Source organism: Blennius ocellaris (assembly GCF_963422515.1).
Source record: "Blennius ocellaris genome assembly, chromosome: 8".
NCBI classification, from domain to species: domain Eukaryota; kingdom Metazoa; phylum Chordata; class Actinopteri; order Blenniiformes; family Blenniidae; genus Blennius; species Blennius ocellaris.
The window spans coordinates 3092632-3119445 of NC_137657.1; the positions used below are offsets into that span (position 1 = coordinate 3092632).

Sequence of the window (26814 nt, forward strand, 5' to 3'; positions counted from 1 at the left end):
GGCTTCCTAAAAGAGTTAAGGAAAGTTGTTGGGAGGCTTCCTAAAGGAGTTAAGGAAAGGTGTTGGGAGGCTTCCTAAAAGAGTTAAGGAAAGTTGTTGGGAGGCTTCCTAAAGGAGTTAAGGAAAGGTGTTGGAAGGCTTCCTAAAAGAGTTAAGGAAAGTTGTTGGAAGGCTTCCTAAAAGAGTTAAGGAAAGTTGTTGGGAGGCTTCCTAAAGGAGTTAAGGAAAGGTGTTGGGAGGCTTCCTAAAGGAGTTAAGGAAAGTTGTTGGAAGGCTTCCTAAAGTAGTTAAGGAAAGTTGTTGGAAGGCTTCCTAAAAGAGTTAAGGAAAGTTGTTGGGAGGCTTCCTAAAGGAGTTAAGGAAAGTTGTTGGGAGGCTTCCTAAAGGAGTTAAGGAAAGTTGTTGGGAGGCTTCCTAAAGGAGTTAAGGAAAGGTGTTGGGAGGCTTCCTAAAAGAGTTAAGGAAAGGTGTTGGGAGGCTTCCTAAAGGAGTTAAGGAAAGGTGTTGGGAGGCTTCCTAAAGGAGTTAAGGAAAGGTGTTGGGAGGCTTCCTAAAGGAGTTAAGGAAAGTTGTTGGGAGGCTTCCTAAAGGAGTTAAGGAAAGTTGTTGGAAGGCTTCCTAAAGGAGTTAAGGAAAGGTGTTGGGAGGCTTCCTAAAGGAGTTAAGGAAAGGTGTTGGGAGGCTTCCTAAAGGAGTTAAGGAAAGGTGTTGGGAGGCTTCCTAAAGGAGTTAAGGAAAGTTGTTGGAAGGCTTCCTAAAGGAGTTAAGGAAAGTTGTTGGAAGGCTTCCTAAAGGAGTTAAGGAAAGTTGTTGGGAGGCTTCCTAAAGGAGTTAAGGAAAGGTGTTGGGAGGCTTCCTAAAGGAGTTAAGGAAAGTTGTTGGGAGGCTTCCTAAAGGAGTTAAGGAAAGGTGTTGGAAGGCTTCCTAAAGGAGTTAAGGAAAGGTGTTGGAAGGCTTCCTAAAGGAGTTAAGGAAAGGTGTTGGGAGGCTTCCTAAAGGAGTTAAGGAAAGGTGTTGGAAGGCTTCCTAAAGGAGTTAAGGAAAGTTGTTGGAAGGCTTCCTAAAGGAGTTAAGGAAAGGTGTTGGGAGGCTTCCTAAAGGAGTTAAGGAAAGTTGTTGGAAGGCTTCCTAAAAGAGTTAAGGAAAGTTGTTGGGAGGCTTCCTAAAGGAGTTAAGGAAAGGTGTTGGGAGGCTTCCTAAAGGAGTTAAGGAAAGGTGTTGGAAGGCTTCCTAAAGGAGTTAAGGAAAGTTGTTGGAAGGCTTCCTAAAGGAGTTAAGGAAAGGTGTTGGGAGGCTTCCTAAAGGAGTTAAGGAAAGTTGTTGGGAGGCTTCCTAAAAGAGTTAAGGAAAGTTGTTGGGAGGCTTCCTAAAGGAGTTAAGGAAAGGTGTTGGGAGGCTTCCTAAAGGAGTTAAGGAAAGTTGTTGGAAGGCTTCCTAAAGGAGTTAAGGAAAGGTGTTGGGAGGCTTCCTAAAGGAGTTAAGGAAAGGTGTTGGAAGGCTTCCTAAAGGAGTTAAGGAAAGGTGTTGGGAGGCTTCCTAAAGGAGTTAAGGAAAGGTGTTGGAAGGCTTCCTAAAGGAGTTAAGGAAAGTTGTTGGAAGGCTTCCTAAAGGAGTTAAGGAAAGTTGTTGGAAGGCTTCCTAAAGGAGTTAAGGAAAGGTGTTGGGAGGCTTCCTAAAGGAGTTAAGGAAAGGTGTTGGGAGGCTTCCTAAAGTAGTTAAGGAAAGGTGTTAGGAGGCTTCCTAAAGGAGTTAAGGAAAGGTGTTAGGAGGCTTCCTAAAGGAGTTAAGGAAAGGTGTTGGGAGGCTTCCTAAAGGAGTTGGTGAAAGGCGATCACGTCGGTGTGGCAGTCGGACCACACTTTCACTTGGTGACATAATAATCGACGTTGTCGCAAGTTAGGGACGTCTGCTGTGGCGGGGAAAGAACTAAAAGTTTCTGAAAATGGACGACGGAGGACATTTCTACCACTTCCCTCTGTGGCTCCAAACACTGACATGTCAAATATCACAAGGTTTGAATGGAGCTAAAGGTAAACTGCTAAGGTGAACAAATAAACTATCAAACAGGCTTACTCGGCCTCCTCCTCCACTCAGCCTCTTCCTCCTCCTCCTCCTCCTCAGCCTCTTCCTCCTCATGCACTCAGCCGCTGCCTCCTCCTCCTCAATCTCCTCTTCCTCCACTCAGCCTCCTCCTCGGCCTCTTCCTCCTCTTCCTCCTCCTCACAAAGCCGCAATGGAAATTGTCAAACTGGTCATTGAGGGAATTTCTTGCAACTCTAAACATAATGAAAATGGCTGATGTGTGAAAGTTTGGAAATCAAATCAAACTTTCCTTGACGAGCTTGTCCAGAGTGTTTTGGCCATATGATGTCACTGACCTGCAGCCTCTTGTCGCTGGTTTGATCAAAACCTGGAGGAAATTCATATTCTGACACTTTTCTTTGTGTGACACGTCTCCAGGGTCCAGCGCTGAACATTGCACTTTGCTACCTTTGCCTAATGAATGTGTTGAACTTGAGAAGTGGTTTGGACTTTATTTTGAAAAACCAAGTTTAGGCTAAAAGGCCTGTGAGGAACCAGGAGGCTCACTTCAGGGTCTGGCAACCAGAACACACACATCTCAACTGCATTCTCTATGAAAAATGAATGAAGTAACACATCAGTGTTATAAAGAATAAAAAAAAAAAAAGAAATGTGTTCAGTAATCAGTGTGGTGCCACACGGGAAGTTTCAGGCAGATTGCAGCAGGTTACAGCAGAGACCTCACTTCCTGTGTCCTGGTCAGGGTGTCACCATGAGAATCTTCTTTTTGACCGATTTGGAAGATTCTGATAACTAAGGTATAAATAAGCCCTCTTGGACTCGCTGTAGCACCGAGGAGGAAATCGTCACAAACATTTCACAGTTGAGGTGAAATTCCTGACTTCCTGTTGGTCTGACAGTAGGTGAGTTCATCCTGCAGCTCGACCCACTGGGACTCCCTGGACGGAGGGCAAACCTGCTGCCCGTCTGAGCAAACATTACAAAAGTGTCAATATTGTAGGGGGTTGCTGTGGAGCCACACATGCATGATTCTTGTGAAATATCATATTTGTGCTGGTTTGATGTGTGTGTGTGTGCAAAATGTTCCACACGGTTGTTTAGGCCGTCAAAAATGCAGCAGTTCTGGAGGAAAAGGAAAGATTAACAACAATAATAATAATTTCTTGCATTCCAGTTGGGTCTTTGTCCTGCTTGGTGTGAAGGAGTTTTGAACTTGAACGCCCCAGTCAGAAAAAGTTTCAGGTGTGAGTTTTGAAGTTTCTTTCAGCTGAGATTGGAGCCATTAAACCAGAAGTCTGGGACCTTGACGGCCAAAATCCACGTTTTTGTCACTTTCTATCAAATCTAATTAAAGTAGAGCCACAAAATAAGCAGATCCGTTAAAATGTTTAATGTATAGGTTTGATATACGTACAAATACACTGTATTCATCTAGTTTCTATTGTACTTTAGGAAGGGAAGCATTTTATTACTTTTTAGGAATTGATTTTGGCCATTTTTATCTTATTTCTTTAAGAAAATTGACATTTGACCTTTTTAACTATTTTGACTCTTTCAAGCAGATGTACATGTTTTTAACTGTTATATTACTTTTAGTAATTCCAATTATTTTAGCATTTTCCCCATTTATGGTTTTTAGCTATTTTTTTTAATTTTTTTTTTTACCATTTTTTAAAAGTCCTTTTTAGCTGTGAGTTAAGAGTCATTTTGAAAACAACTGGTGTGAAAATGAACTAATAAGATCAAGTTTTCTTGCGTAGAATCTTCATGGCTGCAGCTTGAAGACCAGGAAGAGAACAGTCCAGAGATTAAAAAAAAAGTGACAATGACCTCACAACACATGAATATGTTGCACACAATATATCGTAAATTTATTTCTTGCCTTTTTCAAATTGACCAGAAAGAAAAAAACAAAAAAACAGAATCCTGTGTTCCAAAACTGAAGTCACTAAAATACAGGATACCATACAAAACCTACAAAATGCAACAATTACAAACATTTTGTTCAACATATAACAATTGTACAGTAGAAATTTATACAATACTATTTATTTCTTTTTATTTGGCACTTGATCACAAGATGCTGTTTTTTGTTTTAGCAGAAATGTTACGTCTGACACACATTTTGTTTTTCTCAATTTAAAAACAAAAACAAAAACCTATAAAGAGAGAAAAGCGCAACTGAGTGACAGTATCATTGCAGTAGTTGTGATTCTCTGGTTTGTTTGTTGGTCTGCATCTGTTTTTTTTTTTTTTTTTTTTTAGTATTTTCTTAAAAAAAAACAAAAAAAAAACAGCAGTTATACAATTGAACATTCAAAGCTTTTCTAATGGGGGGTTCTGTAGGGGGGGGGGGGGGGGTTGTGCTCAGGTACATTCAGCAGAACGTGGATCCTGCTCGGACCTTTTCCAAATGTCACTTTTTACCCCATTCTTGTGTTTTCTGAGAGGAAAATTGGAGCCGAGGAGAAAAAACCTGGACCAGCGCCTGCAGGTTGTTTATCAGAAAAACTATTTTCACATAGTTGGCGTTTTCCCAAAAAAATATCTGTTTACTAAGTTTGATCTGTGTCTGAAATCACTTGTTCACATCTTATGTAGAGAACCATGGAACTCCTTTTTGGAAACAGTTTTTCTTTTTGTAAATTTCTTATTAAAGCACATTGTTTTTTTGTTTTTTTAACTTGGGTGTAGAAAAATGCTAAAAATACTTTATATACTTGAAATGTTGCATTAAAATTGCTTCATTGGTACGATGCATCATGAAATATTAAAGCTCTCTGCAGCAGCCCCGTTTGCCTTCAAGCTGAGTCCTAATAAAGAAGAATGGCAAAATATCAACCCCATTTAAACCCAATATCAATTCTAATGATTCCTAAACTTTAAGCTTCATTTACAGACTTTCAGTTAATTTATCACTTCAATTCCCACACCAAATTAAATCATCTGTGTCTATTCTAATAATTTGCACCATTTTGAATGTAATGATAAATTACAATAAATATCATCCTCAATGTATGTGTTCTCATGACACTTTTTCCTGATAAGAAACATGCACAAAAACATGTATTTTCAAGAAATTCTGCCATATTTATATAAAATTTAAATATCTGTTGCACATTTTGAATTTTGAAAAGATTAAAAAAATATAACCCTTGCGAGAGTGTTAAATGTGATAATGGCTCATATATTCCAGAACATTAGTGGATTCATGACATTTGTATTGTCAGTGTATTTTCTCCTCTTCAGGGATGCTCCAGTGGTTCCAGACACAGGTTCTGTGACCCTACGGCTCCACTTCTCAGCCTGCAGCAGGTTGAGTGTGAAGCAGTAGAGGGCGCAGGTTTTCTCTCCTCCATCAGGATGCTACGGTGTATTTGTGTCCTTAGTTACTCTAATACAAGTTACATTTATAGAAACGGCCCAAAAAAAAAGGAAAAAAAAATCCATGTTTCTGATGATATTCATCTTTACTTTGGAATGTCGTGTTGACGTGGTTCCAAACTACTGGTGTTCTGAAGACAGGCAGGTGAGCTGGTGAGTCACGGAGGGCAAGACGCCACCGGCTGGTGTTTGTTCGTCTCGCGGCCTCAGCTCACCACACCCACTAACCACACCCACTAACCACACCCACTAACCACACCCACTACTGACCACACTGACACATAGGAGCAAGCGAGGGGCTGGAACAACACACACACACACACACACACACACACACACACACACACACACACACACACACACACACACACACACACACACACACACACACACACACACACACACACACACACACACACACACACAGATGTGTTCCATCACCTCCCCCTACACCGCCATGACCCCGGGTTTCACATGCAAGCGCTTAAAAACATCAAAGAGTCTGATAAAGGAGTGGAAAAGAGGAGAAGCGCTCCGCATGCTCGACATCCGGTTTAAATAAAACAGCTAATATTATTATTACTTCACGACATTTGTTCTGAGCTGAGCGCTCCGGACTACGCTGATGCTTTAAAAATTATCTACAAATACTCGTCGGGACAGGAAGCCGTCTGACGTGAAGCCGGAGACTCTCCAAGTCTCTCCGTACTGGAGGAGGAGAAGAAGAGGAGTGGCGACGGGAGGAGCGGCGCTTCACCACACCAGAGGAACTGGAGATGCTCAGTCGCTCGGTGCGTCGTCCCCGCCTCCAAGTGGGAAAAGGAAAGTCCACTGAGTTTGCGGAAAAAAATAGGAAAGTACACAAACGCACGAACACATTGTGAGGGTGGAAAAAGAGGAGAAGAGGGGGAGGGACACCGAGCGCTGGCGCCACCAGCCAATCAAACACAGAGACTCCGGGTCAGACTGCATATGTACAACCATCCACTGCAAACCCGGAATCAGTCTACATACAGAGTGAGGAGGAGGAGGAGGAGGAGGAGGAGGAGGAGGAGGAGGAGTGGGGGGGGGGGGGTGTGGCTCCTGTGCCCATCTTTGAAAGTCCTCAGTACATTTTGAAGGCCCGCGTCCTTCATCATTGTCATCATCGTGTCATGCTTCATCTTCAGTCTGCTCCGCCAGTGGGGAGTTTCAGGCATTCAGGGTCACTGAGTGGCGCTGTGGAGACGAATAGGAAACCTCAGTTCTCTTCAATTCACTGTTCCAGACAGGAGATCCGGTCCGACATGGCATTCATTCATTCATTCATTCATTCATTCATTCATCTGCAGGTTGATCATCAAACTCAGCTCCACAATACAATCTAGTACCTAACATGTGAAAAACAAAAGACTTTCCAGAAGTATTGGGTTTGAGTCGTCAAGCTGTGCTCGTTGATGTGTTTGTTTACAAGACATCAGTCAGGAGCAGGAAGTGGAAGAAATATGGGCTCAAAAGACAAACAGAACAGTGTTCATTAACAGAAGTGTAAAGTAAAAGTACTCATGCGACAATACAATAGTTCATGTTCAGGACTATGAAGTTACCAAACGTTTCAATTCACCTCCAGCTGCGAGACGTTTAACAGAGGTGTGGGGTTTGCTCAAAGACACATCTGCAGTAAAGTTACAAAAATAAAAGCTCTTGTGTTGGAATTGGTAATTGATCCTTTAAGAGTCCGATTTAACTCCGCGTCTCAAACCGTCATCCCGCCTCGGCCGGTTTCACGGAGGCCAAACTCACTGCAGCTCCGTGGATGACCTCTACCACGTTCTGCGCCGCACACGCTCCCTCAAATAAACTCCCTGCAGCTCTCGGCCCGCGAGGCACCAAGCGTTGGTGGCCGTCCTCCTCCTCCTCCTCCTCCTCCTCCTCCTCCTCCTCCTGCTCAGCCACGCAACACGACTGGACACGAGGACTCTGCAGCTTCACCTCCATCAAACACAACTGAGCAGAGTTTCTTCACATTGCCATGAGAAGAAAACTCAAACTGTCACGAAGCTTAGTTTTTAATTTTTCCTCTTAGATCAGTGACTGATCGTCTCAGTGGAACAGTGAGAGGCTGCTGGATTAGCTCGTTCTTTATCTCTCTGTTAAAAGCACTTTGATATCATATACTGCAGATTCATCGGAGCAACAACCAGACAAAAAGCGACACTTCCAAGTAAAAAAACACATTTGATCTCTTTTCTTATGGATTGTTTTCACCATACAAATTTAAAGCAGAATAAGAAAGATAATTATCTTAGAACTGCTTTATTCTGATCATTACCTTGATTCTTAGTTAGAATTCAAACTGAACTCATGGAGAGGAAAACTGGATGAGGAAATGAAGAGTCTAATCCAACACATCCAGTCCAGTTCCATCCTGAGTGAACCGGAGCGGTAAAGTAGAACATTAATAACTTTGAAATTTAAACTTGCTCTCTGTTGTGGCACCCAGTTGATGTGATGAAAATGTCAATATGTTCACCAAAACCACACAATTCCTACTGAAAATAACTAAAATGTCAACATAAAAGTGACTTTTAGTGAAATTCTCTGGGTGTTTCACAATGAGCTGGGTGGTGTCGGTCGGGACTGGAGCCTCATGTTGGACTCCGCCGCTCTACAGGAAGGTGGAGGAATGCGGCTCAGAGAAGAACGCCGCCGCTCACTGAGACTCACGGGGGTTGGTTGGCGCCTCGGGTTTAGAACTGCCCGGCGCTGCTGGGGTCGCACTGCAACAGGCGGACGATGGAGGGGTCGCTCTTCGCCCCCTTGATGAACTCCTCCAGAGACAGCTTCCCTGAAACACACAGCAGGCTTCATCTGTCCCACTGTCACCTTTACTGTTCTGCCTGTGTGTGTGTGTGTGTGTGTGTGTGTGTGTGTGTGTGTGTGATGACAGCAGCTGTCGACCAGCTGACCAGGTGACAGTGACAAGTGGCTCCATACATTAACAAGGTAAAAACAGGCTGCTCCTCCTTTCTCTCAGAAAACACTCCTTTTTAATTTCATTTATTACGGCCAGTCTCAGCTATAAAACCACCAAGACTCAGGACAAGATGGGCCGAGAGTCATGGCAGTCTGGAGGCAGAGATTGTGGTTATTGTCCATCTACTGAGCATGTGCAGAAGAATGATGGACTATGGCTGTCATGGGCATGTGCAGTAGCAGCATGTCAGAAAAGTTGCGTTTTCCTCCGTCTCCATGGAGAGGGAGCGTTTTTAAAACATCCCACCTTTAGAGGCGTTATTTAGAAAGTTGTGTTTTCAGTGGCTAACAAAAATACAACAAAGCTTTTCTGTTTTCACTTAAAAACATCATCGTGTGAGTGGGGCCGGAAATGTTGCAGCTCATCCAGGCAGATTAATATGTGAATGATGCCTCAACCTTTAATTGTCCTTTTGTTAAGCCCCGCCCCCAATCCATTTGAACCAATAGCATTCAACTACCAACTGCTCAGACTCTGTCAGACACGCTCAGCTCTGTAGAGAACCATTAGGGCTGGCAACACTGTAGTTGTTTTCTGGGCTATTTGACTCATTTAAAGGGGTCATATTAGAAAAACCATTAGAAAGTGATTTTTGCACAACAGTAATAATTGTTCCAATACCTGGAACGACGCCCCGGAAGTGAAGAAAGTCAGTCTCCTCTCTCACTGGATTGTTTCAGGTTTTAAAAAGTGTGTTGCTCCAACCAGCCAATCAGAAATCAAACCCTATATAGCGTCATCGAGGGTTTAGCCAATCACAATCAAGGAAGGCTCCATCCTTTGACTCCTCCCATAATTAGGCAGCCCTGCTCTGGCACATGGCGCCACGAGAGGAAGTAATTCCTCCTCTTCCCAAGATGGGCGTGTGTGGGTCCACTGGCTGCAGCCAGTCCAGCTCACACAGACACAGCAGATTCTGAATGCAGCTCCTATGATCCATTTTCAAAAGGAGGGAAACCAAGGAAATTAAGCTGTGACAGCTTGTCCAGGTTAGCAACAGTAACTAATGGCCAAAGGTCCATCCATTACATAGTACGAATTGTGCATCTGGATTTCATGAAGCTGGGTACGACAGTCTGACCGTCACCACAGGGTTGAAGATAACAACTTTGACATCTTCCACCACCACTGCTTCACAGAGAAGCGTTTAATCATCAGTTTTCCACAAAGTGAAGAGTAAAATCCCTCTGTGGGGTCAGTGCAGTGAAGGCTCTGAGCTTACCGTCTCTGTTGGTGTCCATCTGCCTGAAGATCTTCTCCGTCCTCTTCTCGGGCGTCGACTCATCCTCAGGCATCTTCATCACAGAGGAAACCATCTTATATATCGCCTGCACAGAAACACACACGAGTTGGTGAGATTAACTGGGAGGTGTAAAGTTCTAACAATCGATGGACTCTGTGGCTCTCCTCCTGCCAGGAGGTGTGATATCTGTGCAGACACAATGTGAGGACAAAAGCACAACAGACTAAACTGCATCCACAACATGTGTGACAGCCAGAAAGTCCAAAGTAAACCAATTAATCATGCTTCTTTTTAATCCCATTGGAGGAATTCCTTTTTCCATATTTACCCCTCCTATTTCTAGGATGCCGTGAGCAGCTGCACTGAGGAGCTGAGGGGGGGTCAAGGGTCAAGCTCATGGACCCACAGTGGTGACCAGTCCTCTCAATGTGCCCAGTAAGAGCAAAAACTATTCTTCACTTGGGTACATTCATTCTTAGTTCAGATGTTTTCTGGATTATCAGTCACTTTTCTCACTTGTTTGCCTGCTCATGCAACTTGTACATCAAAATGAGCCTGCAGACACCACCTGGAGCCACTAGATGTCACCGTATAACAATGGATGCCGCTTCAGCATCAGGAAAGTCTCCATTACTACTGTATTAGACTGAGAGGACAAACAATATGTGGCCAAAAAGACAAAGCTGCACAGCAGAATTTAAACAAAGAATGAATAGTATCAGGAAACAGAAACACAGCTTCAGAAAGGGTTCAGTGTGCCGGACCGGAGAGAGAGTGGCGAGAAGCAGAGAAACCATCACTGCAATGAAGAAAACAAAGCATCAAGGCTCAGAGCTGAGGAGCTCATTCCCAGAAGGTTATGGAACAGAAGCTGCTGGATTATCAACGCAGCAACTACATGTGGACACGGACAAATTCACGTGTCCCAGACACTTGTAAAAGATTTGGTCCTCTTCATGATGAACTTAATAATAGATGTGACTTGCAGTGTAGAGAACAGCGTCTACAGAGATCCTGCAGGATCAGAAGCTCTTCTACTGTCCCAGAACAGAGTTGACCAGGCGGTTCTGTGATTGTAGCTGCAGCCTGCTGATCCACACAATTCCTCGCAGACTATTTCTCAGTGTTGCGTCTCCTCTGCTCGGCGGTGGAGTGCAGGCTGCCCGGCAGGAAACAGTGAAATCCCCGCCCACCTCTCTCCGCCTCTAATAAGGAGGCAGTGTTGAGGGGAATGGGAGCTGACGTGATAAGGGGAGGGCCGGTGGCCGGGGCTGCTTGTGCTGCCGCTGCACAGACGCAGCTCCAGCTATTATCGCTCAAACACACCCGAGCCGTTACGTTTCCAGGGATTTAGCGGCTGGTCTAATCCAAGTTAACCCGGTGGAACGAGATTAAATTGACAAACCCCCAAAAATTACAAGTAGCCGATGAGAAGTGAAACGATGTGGAGCTCGTAACCTGCTGAGAGAGAGACTGCGCTCCATTACATCAGGCCCAGAGAGCCACCACTTCTGCTTTCAACCCTTTTTATTCTAAAAACATTCCAATAAAAGTTCTTTTTATCAGTGCGAGCTTCAAAACAGGTAAAGTGTGGACTCTTTAAAGGTCAGAAGGTCATAATTACCATCCTGATGGGCATAAAAGTGATTATTTATTCAATGAGAAATCTTCATGAAATCAAGATGAAATGATCTAAGTGGTAAACAGAAGGCCGGCGGGCCGAAACCAGTCCGGAAGGTGTTCCACACTTCTGGTCTGAATAATGAATCTACAAATGAGGAAAAGTTCATTTAAGTTCTGTGTGATCTCTGGATGAGAAATAGAAGAGTATTTCCCAGCATGCTCCTGTTTCTTGCCATTTGGAGGGAACAAATATTCTTAATAAGTATTTATTGCAGAGAAGAATTAATTTATTACTGATAATTAAAGCTGTTTTAGAGCTCCAATATTCAAAGTAAATGTATAAAGATAAATCCAAAAAGAAGAAATCAAACCAAGAAAATAGAAAGCATTTTCTGGCACTGCAGTTGAAAGTGTAAAGTTCATATTGGTGCTTTTTATCTCTGTTTTCACTGTTAACTGGTTGCTTCATGCCTACAACCAGTTATAGGCAACATACAGCCTGGCTTGAAGCTTAAAAATTCAACTTTCTAAAAAAAATCCATAATCCTCCTCCAAATATTTACCATTGAAAAGTTTTTTCATAAATGTGAAACACAGGAGGTTTGACACTGAGCTAAAAATGGCTGCTTGGCAGTGAAAAAGCAAACGTTTCCTGAAGTGAAAAACATTGAGAAAGTAAAAAGACGCAGCTGATTGTGTGATTTTGCACAATCCAAGGCGAGGCTGAGCTCATCGCTGCCTCACTCATCTCTATTTGACTTGGATGATCACTCTGTATTGGCACCATAAATATATGTATGAGGGGCTTTTTCTTAATATTACAAGTGACACAAAATAAATTGCGTTATTTCCATATATAGTACTAGGAAATATTAACTACTACTCAAATCATTCTATGAGCAGGTAATGCATACCTGTATTGTATACATATCATCTGATAATACTACTATCATCTCATAATGGGTATACATGTACAAATTATTCTATATTGTGTACTGTATATGATATTTATACCAGAGGGGTCAAGCACATTTTAGTTCAGGAGCCACATTAAACCCAATTTCGTTATGAGCGGGCCGGACCGGTAAAATTAAAAACCTTTACATTTAAACTTTTTTGTTGTTGCGGCACAGAGTTTATGTATTGAACATGTGTATATTTTCACAAAAGCAAACAATTAGCACTTACAAACTCCTCCTGACGGCTCTGGGCCGAGTTTGATAGCCACGAGGTGGCTGCCTTCATGGCAGCGTCGCTGATACGGCTCTCATGTCTCACACTCCTGGTTTATTCTATGAACATACTCTCGTTTAAAAAAATAATAAAATCTATGTTCTCCTTTGCAATGTCTGGAATGTCTAATACAGGAATATCTCATCTTATGGTCTGATAGCAGCAAGTGGGAGTTTGTGAAGAAGAAGAAGGCTGACAGATTAAGATTGAAAAATCAGTATTTGAGAGATTTTTATCACGCGCTTACTGAATACGACGAAAAAGCAGCCAGACTGTAGGAAAGACCAGGTTACAGTTAGAAATGAATTTGTTATTGAGTGAATCTCAAATGGGTTTGACAGGAAAATGCGATGGACTTAAAAATGATATGAAAGTGAAAACACACTAAACTCCGGCAGGACTAAGAGACGGACTCCGGCTGTTGCTTTTGGCTTCATCAGGATAGACTCCAGCTCCTGTTGCAGCTGTGACCAGACGCTCTTCAGCAAACCTCCATCACTCAGAGCTGATCCTTTCTTCCTTCATACCTACAGAAGCGGTAGAACGCCCGGGCCCCCGCTACCCCTCAATGCTAAACCGCACCTTAGACGCATGCATTGCATCACCTCTTCAAAACACAAATACACATCTCTACATGCATCCAACACTCCACAGGGTGGGGGGGGGGGGGGGGGGGGGGGGAGGCACCTCCTGCTGTGGTCCCACCGTGTTCCGGGGTGAGTGCGGCTGGAGTACGGGGGGCACGCTCACTCAGGCCTGGCAGTCCCGGGGGGGCTGGGTTGTGGTTCACCCTCACTATTCACGGTTGGATTGGTGGAGGATGGGATCTCATAGCGGCCTGGTGGGGGGGGGGGGGGGGGGCCTGGCTGGCGGCCTGGCGGGCCAGGGGGATGCCCCCCAAGTAAATGTACGTGTGTGTGTATGTGTATACATGTGTCTGTGTGTGTGTGTCGGTGTGTGTGCGTATGGTTAGGTGTGTGTGTGTGTGTGTGTGGGTTGGGATTAGGGGATTAGATTAGATTAGATTCAATTTTATTGTCATTACAAATGCAACGAAATGCAGTTTAGCATCTAACCAGAAGTGCAATATTGCAAGGATCAGATATTATATACACATACACACTCACATATATAAATAATAAATAAATAGGGAACAGTGTGAGGTTGCCATTACTAGAATTTACATTAATTACATTATATTACATTTAGTGGACTAAGTGCCATTAACGTGCTTTAATGTGGTGAGAGTTCAGTAGAGTGACTGCTGGTTCTGGTCCGGAGGCTCCTGTAGCGGCGGCCAGAAGGCAGGAGGATAAAAAGTCTGTGTGCAGGATGGGAGGAGTCCTTCACGATTTTCAGAGCCCTACGCAGAGAGCACTTGCTCTGGATGTTCTCCAGGGCAGTAAGTGGAGTCCTGATAATGCGCTGGGCTGTTTTCACCAGCCGCTGTAGTGACTCACGCTCCGCCACAGTACACTTCCCACACCAAGTTGTGATGCAGTTTGTTAGAATGCTTTCTATGGCAGAGTGATAGAAGTGTAACATCACAGCAGGGGACATGTGGTTCTTCATGAGGATCCTCAGGAAGAAAAGGCGCTGGTGTTCCTTCTGGATGAGGCTGGAGGAGTTGATGGTCCAGGACAAATCCTTACATATATGAGTTCTGAGGAATTTGAAGCTGGAGACCCAACGGACAAACCACACACACACACGCACGCACGCACGCACGCACGCACGCACGCACGCACACACACACACACACACACACACACACACACACACACACTTCCACTCCTCATTGATGAGATTTGCTGCTGATTTTCTGCTATTGTTCTTTCAATGATCAAAATCATGTTTTTGTTCTTTGATTTGTGTCATTTCGTTTTTGCTTTTGTTATCATTGTTGTTGCTTTTAATTTAAAAAAAATTTTTTTTTTTGCCTACCTGCTAATTTATACTCTTGCTAGAAAATCCTGTTACTGTCATGATAGAGCTGCTCAGGCTGGTTTAATCTAGAAAATCCTGTTACTGTCTAGATCAGTGTTTTTCAACCACTGTGCACACTGGTGTTCCGCGAGATATAGTCAGGTGTGCCGTTTCATCAAAAACCCGACTTCTTCTGGACTAGTTTGAGTAAAAATTGGGTTTTACACCTTCGTCATTACGTAAGAACGTGGTACGAAAGCAGGTTAAAGCGTTAAAAAAAGAAGTGAATTTCTCTATTTGGGGCAAAAAACTGTGTGGCCCGTAACGGGGATTAAACCCACGACCTTGGCCTTATTAGCACAACGCTCTAACCAACTGAGCTAAAAATTCATTTTTCAGGTGTGGAAAAAAAACATTACATTACGATACTCTTCACCACTAGAGGGCAGCACAGAACTTTGCTAGTGAAATGAAACTTAACAGAGTCAGTGTGGTTAATCTCCACCTCCTGCTACCATCTTGTATCAAAGTACTGTGTCAGTGACAGTGATGGAGAAGTTTTTGAAAAGGAAGAATCTAACCAGGATCTCAGCTCTTCATCCATCAGGTCCAGGTTTCACACTGAGGGAGTACAAATAAAAACAAGAAATTGGGAAATACTTTTTTCTGTATTTATTTGATTCCTGTTGATAAAGCATTGATGAGAATGACTTTATATTGTTTATATAGGCTACAGGGTTTAAGATTTAAAAATTTTCGGTTGGTGGTGTGCCTCCAGATTTTTTCCAAAGAAAAAAGTGTCTTGGCTCAAAAAAGGTTGAAAAACACTGTTCTAGATAGGACTGCTCAGGCTGGTTTAATGGTTAATGGATCAGTGTGATTACTGTAAAAACAAAAAAACAAAATATACACACACACACACACACACACACAGACCTGTTGAGGCCCGTGTGTGTCAGCAGAGGCGTTTGAAGGCTCAACTACCCTCCACAGATGAACGTGTGTCCTGTGGTGAATTCACCTGCATGAGCTGTGCTACATTCATCCACCCCGCGACTTCCCTCAATCTCACCAAATTACCAGTGTGAATGCACTCTCCCATCTTCTCCTGCCAGTGGACACACTGAACGTGGCTGTGCGACCGTCTCCCCCCCCGCCGCTCGCGTCCCAGCTCCCTCGCTGTCTTCATATTTGATCATTATCTGCAGAAGACGAGTCAGACTGGCTCCCATCCATCCCATTCAATTACTCCCACAGCAAGACCAATTATGAGCGTCGGCGGCGCTTCCATGCTCCCTGCAGGACGAAGCGCCCCGGAGCCGTGAGAGACGCTTCTCAGCCGCCACGGCTAATGGAAGGCGGGCGTGAATGGGAAACACTGCGGGAGCAAGAGCAGCGTCCTCGGGGCAAAGTTGTGGACGACATCAAGCACAAAGTAGAGTCCAACAAACTGGACTGTAGGGATCAGAGATTACACAACAAATCACAAGAATATCTGCAGAAACTAAATACTGTCTCCCTGCTTGACTTCCCTGAACGAACTGATCCTGGGTTGTGTGTGAACTTCTCTTCAGCACAAGTATAACAGGAAGTATCTACCAAGGAGCACTGGTGCTTTGGTTCGTATTTATATTTGGAAATGAACAAAGTGTTTTGTTTTTGAAGCGCTGACCTGAATTTGATGGGGATACTGTATTAATGGAGGGACTCAAGTATTTCTGCAAAGATGGAACAAACCTTTGGAAGCTCCTGGAGTGCAATGGCGTTTGGAGACAAAAGGACAGCAGTTGTGGGACTGAATTTGGAATACTGAGATGATTTAACAACGTACTGAGAGACTTTGTTTTGATTTGTTTGAATCATGAACTTGTTCGGGACCAATGCTACTGCTGTAAAAAAAATGATTAAATAAAAGGGGCAAAAAAAGAAAAAATAGTTTTCTAATAAAAATTTAAGATAAAAAAAAAAGTAAAACACATGATAAAGTTTCCACATTAAAGATTATACAATTTAAAAAGCATCTGGCTTGGGGGCCAGATGTAGACCTTTGGCTCTGAGTGGCCCTCAGGGGAAAATTACTGATATTATTGGCTTTGTTACATTTTTCCACATTATTACCTTATTGGTTGTAATAAAAATGAAAGTTTTTATTTACCTATTTACTGAAGTCCTAATTGAGAAGAATGTCACCATACGATCTCTGAGACAAAGTGACGCAGAGCCACAGAAGTCCATAATCAAAAAAGGTGTCAAAAGTTTACAGTTTTAATCCAGAGATAATTCTTATTGAGCACAACTGAAGTTTAATTATTAGTTTGAATGTAGATCGTACGTGTGGGAGATTACGTGAGATAATCAGAGAATTTCTGCAGATGACACGACTCTTTAAGTACTGCACTGAGTCGTGTCATCTGCAGACATTCTCTGATGACACGGCCATTGTGGGGTGTGTTGGGGGCGGGGGGGAGGCGGAGTACAGAGTCCTGGTTGAGCGATTTGTGAAGTGGTGTGGGGAGAAGCACCTGCTGCTGAACGTGGAGAAGACCAGGGAGATGGTGGTGGACTTCAGGAGGAACCAGCCCCTGCCCTCTCCAGTCAGCATCAGTGGGAAGGACGTGGACTTAGTGGACTCCTATAAGTACCTGGGTGTCACACTGGACCATAAACTGGACTGGTCCACCAACACACAGGTTCTACAAGAAGGGCCTGAGCCGGCTTTACTTCCTGAGGAGGCTCAGGTCCTTTAATGTCTGCAACAAGATGCTGCAGATGTTCTATCAGTCTGTTGTCGCAAGCACCATCTTTTTTGCTGCGGTGTCCTGGGGGGTCCTGGGGTGTCCTGGGGGGTCCTGGGGTGTCCTGGGGGGTCCTGGGGTGTCCTGGGGTGTCCTGGGGGGTCCTGTGGTGTCCTGCGGTGTCCTGGGGTGTCCTGTGGTGTCCTGCGGTGTCCTGGGGTGTCCTGGGGTGTCCTGGGGTGTCCTGCGGTGTCCTGGGGTGTCCTGGGGGGTCCTGGGGTGTCCTGGGGGGTCCTGGGGTGCCCTGGGGGGTCCTGGGGTGTCCTGGGGGGTCCTGGGGTGTCCTGGGGTGTCCTGGGGGGTCCTGGGGTGTCCTGGGGGGTCCTGGGGTGTCCTGGGGGGTCCTGGGGTGTCCTGAGGTGCCCTGGGGTGTCCTGGGGTGCCCTGGGGGGTCCTGGGGTGTCCTGGGGGGTCCTGGGGTGCCCTGGGGTGTCCTGGGGGGTCCTGGGGTGTCCTGGGGGGTCCTGGGGTGTCCTGAGGTGCCCTGGGGTGTCCTGGGGTGTCCTGGGGTGCGGGCATCAAGGCAAAGGACGCCAACAGACTGAACAAAGTGATCAGGAAGACAGAGTCTGTTGTTGGCTCCAAGCTGGTCACCTGGAGGAGGTGGTGGAGGACAGGATGCTGGCAAAACTGCTAGCAATCATGGACAACCCCCCCCCCCCCCCCCCCCCCCCCCCCCCCCTCCACAAGACACTGGACCAGCTGAAGAGCAGCTTCAGCAATAGACTGATTCAACCCCGCTGCTCTAAGGAACGTTACAGGAAGTCCTTCCTCCCCACGGCAATAAGACTTTTTAACTCGTCGTCTACCTCCGTCAGAGCCTCATTATAATTACTCATGATTGTTTCTAAGTGCCCATGTTCAGTTCTGTGTTTTACTATATTTATATCCTACCCAGATATTTTATGTCCTACCCAGATATTTTATGTCCTACCCAGATATTTTTAACTTTTACTTTTATATTCTATTCTATTGTATTTTATAACATTCCTAGGTACCAGATTGCTGCAACAAAACAATTTCCCTTCAGGGATGATTAAAGTTATTATCTATCTATCTATCTATCTATCTATCTATCTATCTATCTATCTATCTATCTATCTATCTATCTATCTATCTATCTATCTATCTATCTATCTATAATATAGAGGTAATTTCTTCAATCCCACTGCGGGTCTGAAGTGAAAAGAGAAAGAAACCACGTGAGAAAAGCCCTTAAAGCCGCCATCAGTTACAGTCACGGCTACTGAGGCTAAAAACAGCTGATTGATGTTACATCAGTGCTGGCTGGACACCAGCAGTGGGGCTTTGGGGGTTGAGTGTTTGGCCCGCGGGTGTGACGGCTCGGGGGGATTGTGACTTCAGGGAGGAAGTCGTCATCCGTCCTCTGCTAATGCATCGACTGTACAAACACTTCAGATGTCTTATTCAATCCTTATTGATCCTAAAAGGTGAAGCCTCCTACAAGCACACGGTCTGAACTGAAGAGGTGAAGAGGCAGGAAAGCTGAGCTTTCTAAGTTGAACCTGTGGACCGTCATGACTTGGACGGCCACATGTTGCAGAGAAACGATGGATTCAGTTCCTACGAGAGCAACCTGCCAACTGTGTCGTCTCATACTCATGAAACTGTGAAAATCACACGAAGCTGCAGGATTCCCTCCACTCCCATTCAAGACCTCGAAAAGGCTGTGAGACTTTTGTCCCTGCAGAGGCTTTGCACCAGGTGAGCAGAGAGAGAACAGACAGCCATGAATGAATAAATGAAAATAACGTGTGTGTGTGTGTGAGACAGAGAGGGAGATGGCCATGGACTCTTTCAAGAGTTAAACACAAGCTGCAATGTAATCAGAGTAACACAACAGCTTTGTTTTGACCATTTCCATTGACAAACTGCAGATAATAATTAGCTGGCAGCTACATGCGCTCACATGCATCCCTCCGACACTCTCCTCCTCTGAGAACTGAGGCAAACACCAGCGTCTGACTCATCGCTTTCCCTCCTTTTGTCCCTGCAAACACAGCCACCTTTTAATGAACGGTGGGCAGAGAGTTTAATCTGAATCAGCGCAGTCTCGGGGAGGCTAATTCCTCCTTGAAGTGGCGACAGGTGGGCAACTTTTCTTCATCAGCGCAGGCCTGCAGCTCTAGTGCGTGAACCAGCATTGGTCGTGAGGATGCTGCTAAGAATCATGACTGAAATATAAAAGCATCTCGTTAAAGCATGTGTCGGCAAGGAAACGCAGAGCTGCTACTGTCAGCATTTTGTGAGCAAATATGGATGAAATTCCAATCTCTTGAAATAAATTGATCACAAATGGACAATCATCCCTTAAATCTGTAGCTGGAATGAGTCATGCATCTTATTTTAGTGTTTTTTATTTTAGCCTTTTGCTCATGATTCAGTCCAACTCACTCATTGTAGATGAAGCTACTGTGTAAACAAGATGTTTACACCAGGGACAGAGACCGCTGTGAAGTAAATACATCTACATCAGACAGAAGATAATGCATTTAACTGGATCAGAATCCAAAGATTGCGATCCACTCATGAGCACTGGAGGCCAAAAAAGGGCAAAATCAGACTTTTTCTTCAATAAACGCACACACCCACATTTTTAGTTTCTTCTCAAGAGGAAAATGCCTTTCCTCCTCATCTGTCCCTGTCCTGGCTCTGTCCTGCTCCCCCACACTATTAGTCTGCAGCTCCCTTCCTCATCCATACATCTTCCTGTCCTGACGCCGACTTCCTGCATGGAAAGTTCCTCTCAGAGAGGTGATAGGATTTGAAACAGATATTAGCTGAAACTTCAGCGGGAGAAACTCGCAGCAGCTACATAAACAGAGATATAAAAAGGAGGCACACACACACACACGTCTGTTAAGGTGAGTTGCACTGTGTGCAGGAAGTGCCGTCTACCTTCTACTTTGATTTCTTTCTAAAGGTGAGCTGTGCCCCTTGTGCAAATCTCAGCCTTCAAATGGCGAATATTTGAGAGGAAAATTGCATTGCAACCTACCAAATGTTCCAACCCCCCCAAGATAAGCAGGATTTCAATTAAATGGCTGGTGGATTTTTTTCATGTTTTCCTCTGTCATTTTGTGTGGCTGGTTCTGCCTCTCCGGGCATTTCGGCTGCCGCTTGCCTTCATTACCGAACAGAAAACAACAGGTTATTTGAACACCGTCTGGGATTTTAGTGCAAGAGACGTCTTTCCTCATCCGTCCAGCACACGGCTGTTTTTGGCAGCTCCAGACGCCAAAGGAGGCTTTACAAAGTATGGCGCTCGATAAAATGTCTGTATTGTGTCTTGTCCTGTCATGTTTGTGTGCGCAAACTACAAGCCAACAAGAGAACATATGGTAGGCAATGAGAGAGTCGAGCAGATACGGATTAGGCTAAGCTGGAGCTCAGTCTGCTCCTGTAAATGGCGCACAGCAGACTGTACAAACTAAGTGAGCCTCTTCCTTTCTCCATCAGCCACAGTGAGGAAGGAGTTGAGTTAATGAATCCTGGACTCTTTCCAAAGCTACTAACGGCTGCAGGACTGGGAGTTGTTCTCATCAATCTCAATGTATCTTTTAAGCGCCCAGCCGGCAGTGACAGAAGTCTTAAACGACAAATCTATTTGGAATTCTGTGAAGAGAAGACAGAACATCCTCCTACTCAATTGTTTGTCCTGCTGTACCTGAAATGTCAGCCTGTTTTTTTATCTTGGTTTCTCTGGGGAACACGCCGTGATCACATAAGCAGTTTCTAGGGATGCTCTGATATCACTTTTTTTAAAGGAGGAGTACCAACTTTTAGTTTCTTGCCGGTACTGAGTACCAATATGGTAATGAGTGTATCTGTCATGCTTTAATCATGTACAACACTGGTGTTGCTACATGCTGTACACGCTAAATGTACATATGCTACATGTTTGTTGCTACGTCCAATATTCTCACCTGTACGATCTCCAGCATCTCCGCTTTACTGATGTAGCCGTTCCCGTCCAGGTCGTACATGCTGAAGGCCCACTTCAGCTTCTGCTCCAGCTTGCCACGCGACGTCACGCTCAGTGCAATGATGAACTCCCGGAAGTCTATCGTTCCGTCTCCGTTGGCGTCGAAGGTGCGGAAGACGTGCTCGGCGAACTTGGACGCGTCTCCGTAAGGGAAGAAGTTGCCGTAGATCTTCTTGAACTCCTCCATGGAGAGGTTCCCGCTGGGGCAATCCCTCAGGAAGCCCTTGTACCATTCCTGGATCTCATGCTCGGTGAAGTCGGTGCTCTCCAGGAGGTCCTGCATCACTTCCGGGCGGAGCTTGCTGTTCTGCTTCCCCATGTCTGTCGGGCCTGTTGATCACTCTGCTTACAGCTGAGGAACAGAGAGAGAATGACTGGCTTTAGGAAGACACCAACATCGAGAAATGACGTGCAGAGACACTTCCATATGGATGAACTGGAAATAAATGCTAAAATGTTTGAAAATCCAAAATCCAAATATCCACTTGTTTTTTTTTTTTTTTTGCAGAAACCAAAGTACTGAATACTTCATGTTTATGGCTCTGCAGTGAATCACACATCAACAGGTCGATGCCTGGGTCAGTCTGATGTAGAATGAATTACAATATAAATCTCATTCAGATGACAGATTGATGGTTCCCAACTGCAAAATGAATTATTTTAATACTTAGAAACATCCACACTGAAACTGCAATGAAAACTGTTCAGGAATGTAATGAAAGGTTCGTTCCAGTAACCTTTACATTTGACCACCAGTTGCTCCATAATAAATCCATGAGATCAAGTAAACATGTGTGGGGAATTACAAAAACATTGCTTTATTTCACAGGTATAATAAAGAAGAATACAAGAAGGTTGCAGTGACCTCGCTGTTCAACCTTCAGCCGCAATAGAATTACTTCATGTTTGAGGTATCGGCTCATAATGACTTTAAAAGAAACTCAGATTGTTTCTGATATTAGTAATGGTTAAAATGGTTCCCCGATGTTGAAAGCAGATTAAAATGTACTGTGTACAGTTATTTATTCCTCTTCCACGTCACTTCATCCACTGCTAGAATCACAGCATTGTTCTGGATCTCAGTGGGAAACAGGACTTTGCACATAGACAGAGAGAACACACAAACTCCACACAGAAACACTCTTGGTTGTCACCATTGAGTAGGGATGTCAAACATCAGGCCCTGAGGCCCACAAGAGGTTCTACTCTGGTCCCCGAAGCACCAAGCAAACACCATTTACAGTCTGAGTGATGCTTGACCTTCTCATTAACATCAAAGAATATGCAATTTGCTGATATCACTCTTCCTCTCGCATCTACCTGCTGTTGACAGATGATGTGACAAAATACTCACCAGGTTGTGTCGGGAATCTTTTACGAGTACGAGTACTCCATGCTCAAGCTCTGTCTAAATAGTGAACTAATCCATCCACCCTTTAAAACATGGTTTCCTAAAAGGACAGTCCCACTCATTTGGTCATCATTGCTGCACAATATCAGTTAAACCTGTTGATATATGACCTCTAATAAATATAAACACTTATGTAGATTATGTTAATATCTTTGTTTCTCCTTCCCCTAACTTATCCTTACTTATCTTACTTACCTATTTATTGGCTGGGTTTCAAGGGCAGTATGAGCCAAATCTAATTGGTCAAATATGATGACATGCTGCGTATGAATGAAAAACCGCTTACTGCAGTTCAGACAGACACAAGTTTAATACGTCGACATTCCTATAATGATAAACCCGTGCAGCCTTACATCAATGTGTCGGTGAAGTATTACTGCAGCTGAATCTGTGCAATCGGCAGATGAAACAGTCCGGGACCTAGCGGCTGTGTCCTCAGGAGGCTTTGCTGAGGTATGAAACCAAAAATGTAAGCAGCGCCACTTTAAATCCATCAGGACTAAAGATCCCTCCCTTTTTACAAACTAATGAAACTTTCCATGGAAAAGCGCTCTGCGTGCTCAGAGTACACATAGCACCATATGCCAGACCTGACTTTAATTACTCTATAAAATCTCCCCACACATGTTAAACCAGGATTAGATGTGCTGATAGGAAAAGGTGGTGCAGTCAACTGATATCTAAGCCCAGCCGCTCGACAAACATCATTCAGATTCATAACCTCCCGAGGAACAATTTCTTTTTCCTCTTCCTGGAACAGGCGGCTTGTCGGGCTGACCCTTATGAACCGGATCAAGCTTTATAATCCCCGTTTGAAGTCCATTTAAACACCTGCGGAAAGTGGGACATATACCATTTACGCCAAATAGGACCTATGATGGCTCATTATCTTCACGCATTTAAGCGAGAATAAAGGAACACTGTCTGACTTTGAGAGAGTAAAAGCAGCAGAGCCCATAAAAGCTTGTCTTGTTGAATAATTGCCAACTTTGAGGTGAGAACTTGGTGGCCGCAATCATAAAATCTTAGACTATCTCAAGGAAGAAAGCAAATATTTGTTTCAAAAGCCATTGATATCCATATTAAGAAGACGTCCTGAAACTTCTTGCACTGGTCTGCGTGGAGCTTCTGACTGTGGCGTGTTCAAATGTGCAGAATTTCTGTCTGAAACGGCACATTTCAGCTCTTTCTCAAGGTTTGCAGTCGGATTTATGTCAGGCCATTATTAAAACAGTCCATTTCCAGTAGATGTGAGCTTTTGTCTTGTTGTCCTGCCCAAACAGCCAAGAGCTTCACCTCACAGTGTTCTCACACTGGATATCACATCTTCCTTCAATTTGTTCTGTAGCTTCAGAATCAGAGGCAGCAAAGCAGCACCACAGCATGACCATACGGCGGCTAGGAAGGTCGGTTTGACTGAACAGTCAGGATTCATTACCGGGAAATCCTTTTAAGGCCTTGTTCACATGACGTTTTCTGTCCTCCACCTGTCCAAATGAACGGGTGAATGTGATTAATGACATAAAGAGCTTTGGGGCTGCTCACACAGTTGAACAGCATTATATGAGCAAGTCCATTTTAGACAATGTCCTGTCTCTATGGTAAATGGAGAAACAGGCATTTTTTCTGAAACGCTGGTACTGCGCACCACATAGTCACTAGTCCTTCTGCACATGCTCAGCTAATGGACAATAAGAACAACGTTTCCACCAGTGTCATGACTCCCAGTCCATATTCTCCTGGGACTTTTCTTCTGTCCATATGAATGTCTGTGTAGTCACCATTGTTAATGTGTGTGAATTTTCATTACAAAACAACCAACGGCACCCATGAGTGGCTCAACATGCTGCCTACAATGTTTCCAGGTTTCTTTCACGCCTCTTTTTAAAATGGTGCCACGTAAACACAAAACTTTTCTGAACAAACAAAGCAAAAAATAATTATATGTCAGATAAATACAATACAAGATTTTTATTCTGGAGATCTATGATCACCTTTTGAACTTGCACAGAATAACCCACAGGAGGTTTATTGCCTGTATTCATTGTTTGTGTTTGTCCTATTGTTTTGAAGAAGTGAAGAAGGGAACAGTGACAGAGTGGAAGAGTCTGTTTTTTATCTTTGCTTCTGGTGACATAAACAGGAAGTGCCTGCTGGTGGCCATAGTGCGATTGTGTTGTCATTTCACTGACTGAACGGCCTTCAACGCACAAGACTGACTGGTACATGTACAAGCTCGAAATGCAGCATTTATCCTAAAACTTTGTACAAATAAAATACAACAGAAATAGCTAAAGCTGCAGCACATGCAGTGGCTTCCCTCACAGGGGAATTTAGAATCGATGCGGTAAAAGATTACGTGTTTGTGTACAGTATGTATTGAGCTGTTGTGTGACAGACATGATCAGAGCTCTGCTTCTGCCTTCACTGTGAAAACCCCCCCCCCCAAAAAAAAAACTGTCTCAGGAAATGAGTCAGAGTGTCCTCGCAGCCACCCTGGATATAACAGCATTGTAGCCAACCATAGGAAATGAAATCAAACGAAGAAAGTTTCCTTTTCACATCCGTGTGAGCGGGTCATTCACAGTGCCTGGTCGACGGGAGACCAGAAAAGAAAGCAGGTGACGACTTCTGAGCAGCAGCAGCTCCAGTCGAGTCACGGCTCAGACCAGGATATTTGACAAGTGATGACTTATCGTGGAGCTGAATTATCCACTGATGGAAAAACCTGCGGTCTAAATCACAGTGTAATAACCATCCTGACACTCTTCAGCAAACACGTAGGTGAGAAAGGTTCTGGCTTCTGGATGGGAATAAACCATACAGAAGAGGAGCTGCTGTCTTACATAAGTAGAAGAAGACATTTTTGGCAGGGCATCTTATTTTCTCTTCTTGCTTGTATTACACAGTATAGTTTGCTTACGCTTGCTGAGATTCACGTATAAACAGTGACATAATGAATATGTGGGATGAGAAGATAACAAGGAGCTAAAAGGGAACATTCAACAGGCTGCACATTATCTACCTACAAGACACGCTGGACAAAAATAAAAACAATATTAATCATGTGAATTTTTTGAGACAAATTAACACGATAAAGTTGTTGCAGTTTATTTGTATGAAGAATTTCTATATATTCTTAATTAAACTCATTTAACATAGAGTTCATCTGTCATTGTCTATTGGATTGAAGAGTCAATTATGACAAGTAGTCCTTAGAGGAGCTCTATCGAGAACTGAAGTCATTAAATTGTACATAAGGTGGCGATGTTGAGTCACATTTGTTTGATCTGTATTTTGAATGGATCCAAAGGAAACATGGCGTAAACCTGCTTATAATGTAAACTCCAACAACTTCTGCCATTCTCTGAGTGACTCAATACACCACCTTGTGGTACAAACCTATCTTGCAAGAATAACCCAGCTGACATTGGTAGATATACCAGCACCACATCCCGCATTCGTTTTTACAGTGACGAGTCCATCCAATACTTAAAACAAACCGATAAAGAAACATCCTCCCGCTGGTAAATACATCCACATCAAGTAGTTTTCATGTTTTTGATCATGAATAAAGTTTAGATCTACAAACTTTTTCTGAGCTTTGCTGCGAATGTGGCCAACAAAAAAAAAAAAAGCACAAAAAAGAAACAACGGCGGTGGCTTCTGCAAGTTCTTTGCTTCATTTCGAAGATAAAATGTTACTTTCAGGAGGTTTTATCCACATTTCCACGCCACAGCCTGTGTATTTGCTCTTCATTCAGTCAGAATGCTTTTTGAACAAGACCCGAAAAACGTAAGAAGCCTTGAAGCTGAAGAGAAAGACGCTAACGGGGGATGATGACGTGGTGTTTTCTGTGTGTTACATAATAGCAGGTGCGCTGGATGATTGAGGGTTTGGTTGAAAACTGTTGGAGCTCACGCCACTCTGCTGGGACCGGTCTTGAGGGTTTTGGAGGTGGCTCTGCCGCAGCCTGCAGACTAATGGAATCCACAATGACCCGGACGCTGTCAGAGCTGTAATCACTGACCTGCTGGGCTCCGTCACCTGTTATGCTACCCTATTTCCAGCCTGCGCTTGCACTCCCCACGCACACGCTCTGCTGCTCCTGGCATCCGGATGACATGCTCAGC

General features: G+C 44.0%; 1 protein-coding gene across 3 annotated transcripts in view; it reads right to left on the reverse strand.

Annotated features, from left to right (window-relative positions):
* Positions 1 to 3888: 3888 nt before the first annotated feature.
* ncalda (neurocalcin delta a) overlaps positions 3889 to 26814 on the reverse strand; it is a 68275-nt gene continuing 45349 nt past the window's right edge. For all 3 annotated transcript variants that reach the window (XM_080500667.1, XM_080500666.1, XM_080500665.1), the window contains exons 2-5: positions 21211 to 21621; positions 9666 to 9771; positions 8134 to 8254; positions 3889 to 6645 (exon numbers count right to left, since the gene is read on the reverse strand). In XM_080500667.1, the coding sequence (XP_080356793.1) occupies positions 8157 to 8254; positions 9666 to 9771; positions 21211 to 21588 (582 nt within the window). In that variant the 5' untranslated portion in view covers positions 21589 to 21621 and the 3' untranslated portion in view covers positions 3889 to 6645; positions 8134 to 8156. The remainder of the gene's footprint in view (positions 6646 to 8133; positions 8255 to 9665; positions 9772 to 21210; positions 21622 to 26814) is intronic.